This window comes from Fulmarus glacialis, unplaced genomic scaffold, assembly GCF_000690835.1.
Source record: "Fulmarus glacialis isolate BGI_N327 unplaced genomic scaffold, ASM69083v1 scaffold16233, whole genome shotgun sequence".
Lineage (NCBI taxonomy): Eukaryota > Metazoa > Chordata > Aves > Procellariiformes > Procellariidae > Fulmarus > Fulmarus glacialis.
The window spans coordinates 1-273 of record NW_009203700.1 but is presented as its reverse complement, the minus strand read 5'-3'; the positions used below and the strand labels follow the sequence as shown (position 1 = coordinate 273).

At 49.8% G+C, this 273-nt stretch overlaps 1 protein-coding gene across 1 annotated transcript in view; it reads right to left on the bottom strand.

Annotated features, from left to right (window-relative positions):
* The window catches only part of FZD6 (frizzled class receptor 6), a 28,385-nt gene extending 28,281 nt beyond the window's left edge, over positions 1-104 (bottom strand). The window contains exon 1 of the mRNA XM_009574742.1: positions 1-104. This exon is cut by the window's left edge and continues 76 nt beyond it. Coding sequence (XP_009573037.1) covers positions 1-104 — 104 coding nt within the window.
* Positions 105-273: the final 169 nt, after the last annotated feature.

Genomic DNA, 273 nt, shown 5'->3' with positions numbered 1-273 from the left:
CCTGAACATCTGGAAATAGTAATCGGCTCACATGTGAATAAACTGTGCCCTCGCACCAGAGTTAGAAGTAAACTGCAAGTCGCAGAGAACACGAGCACTCCCATTTTGTCAGGATCTCCAACTTCAGCACATAGCTCTGTTCAGCAGTTAGGCAGACCGGCTTTGCACAAGGTTAAAAACACGCATCTTCCTCTGCTGGTTCCAGCACAAGGCAAGGACACGGGTAGTAAGGCAGACGATCAGGCTCCTCACCGCTGTTTGAGGTATTTCCCC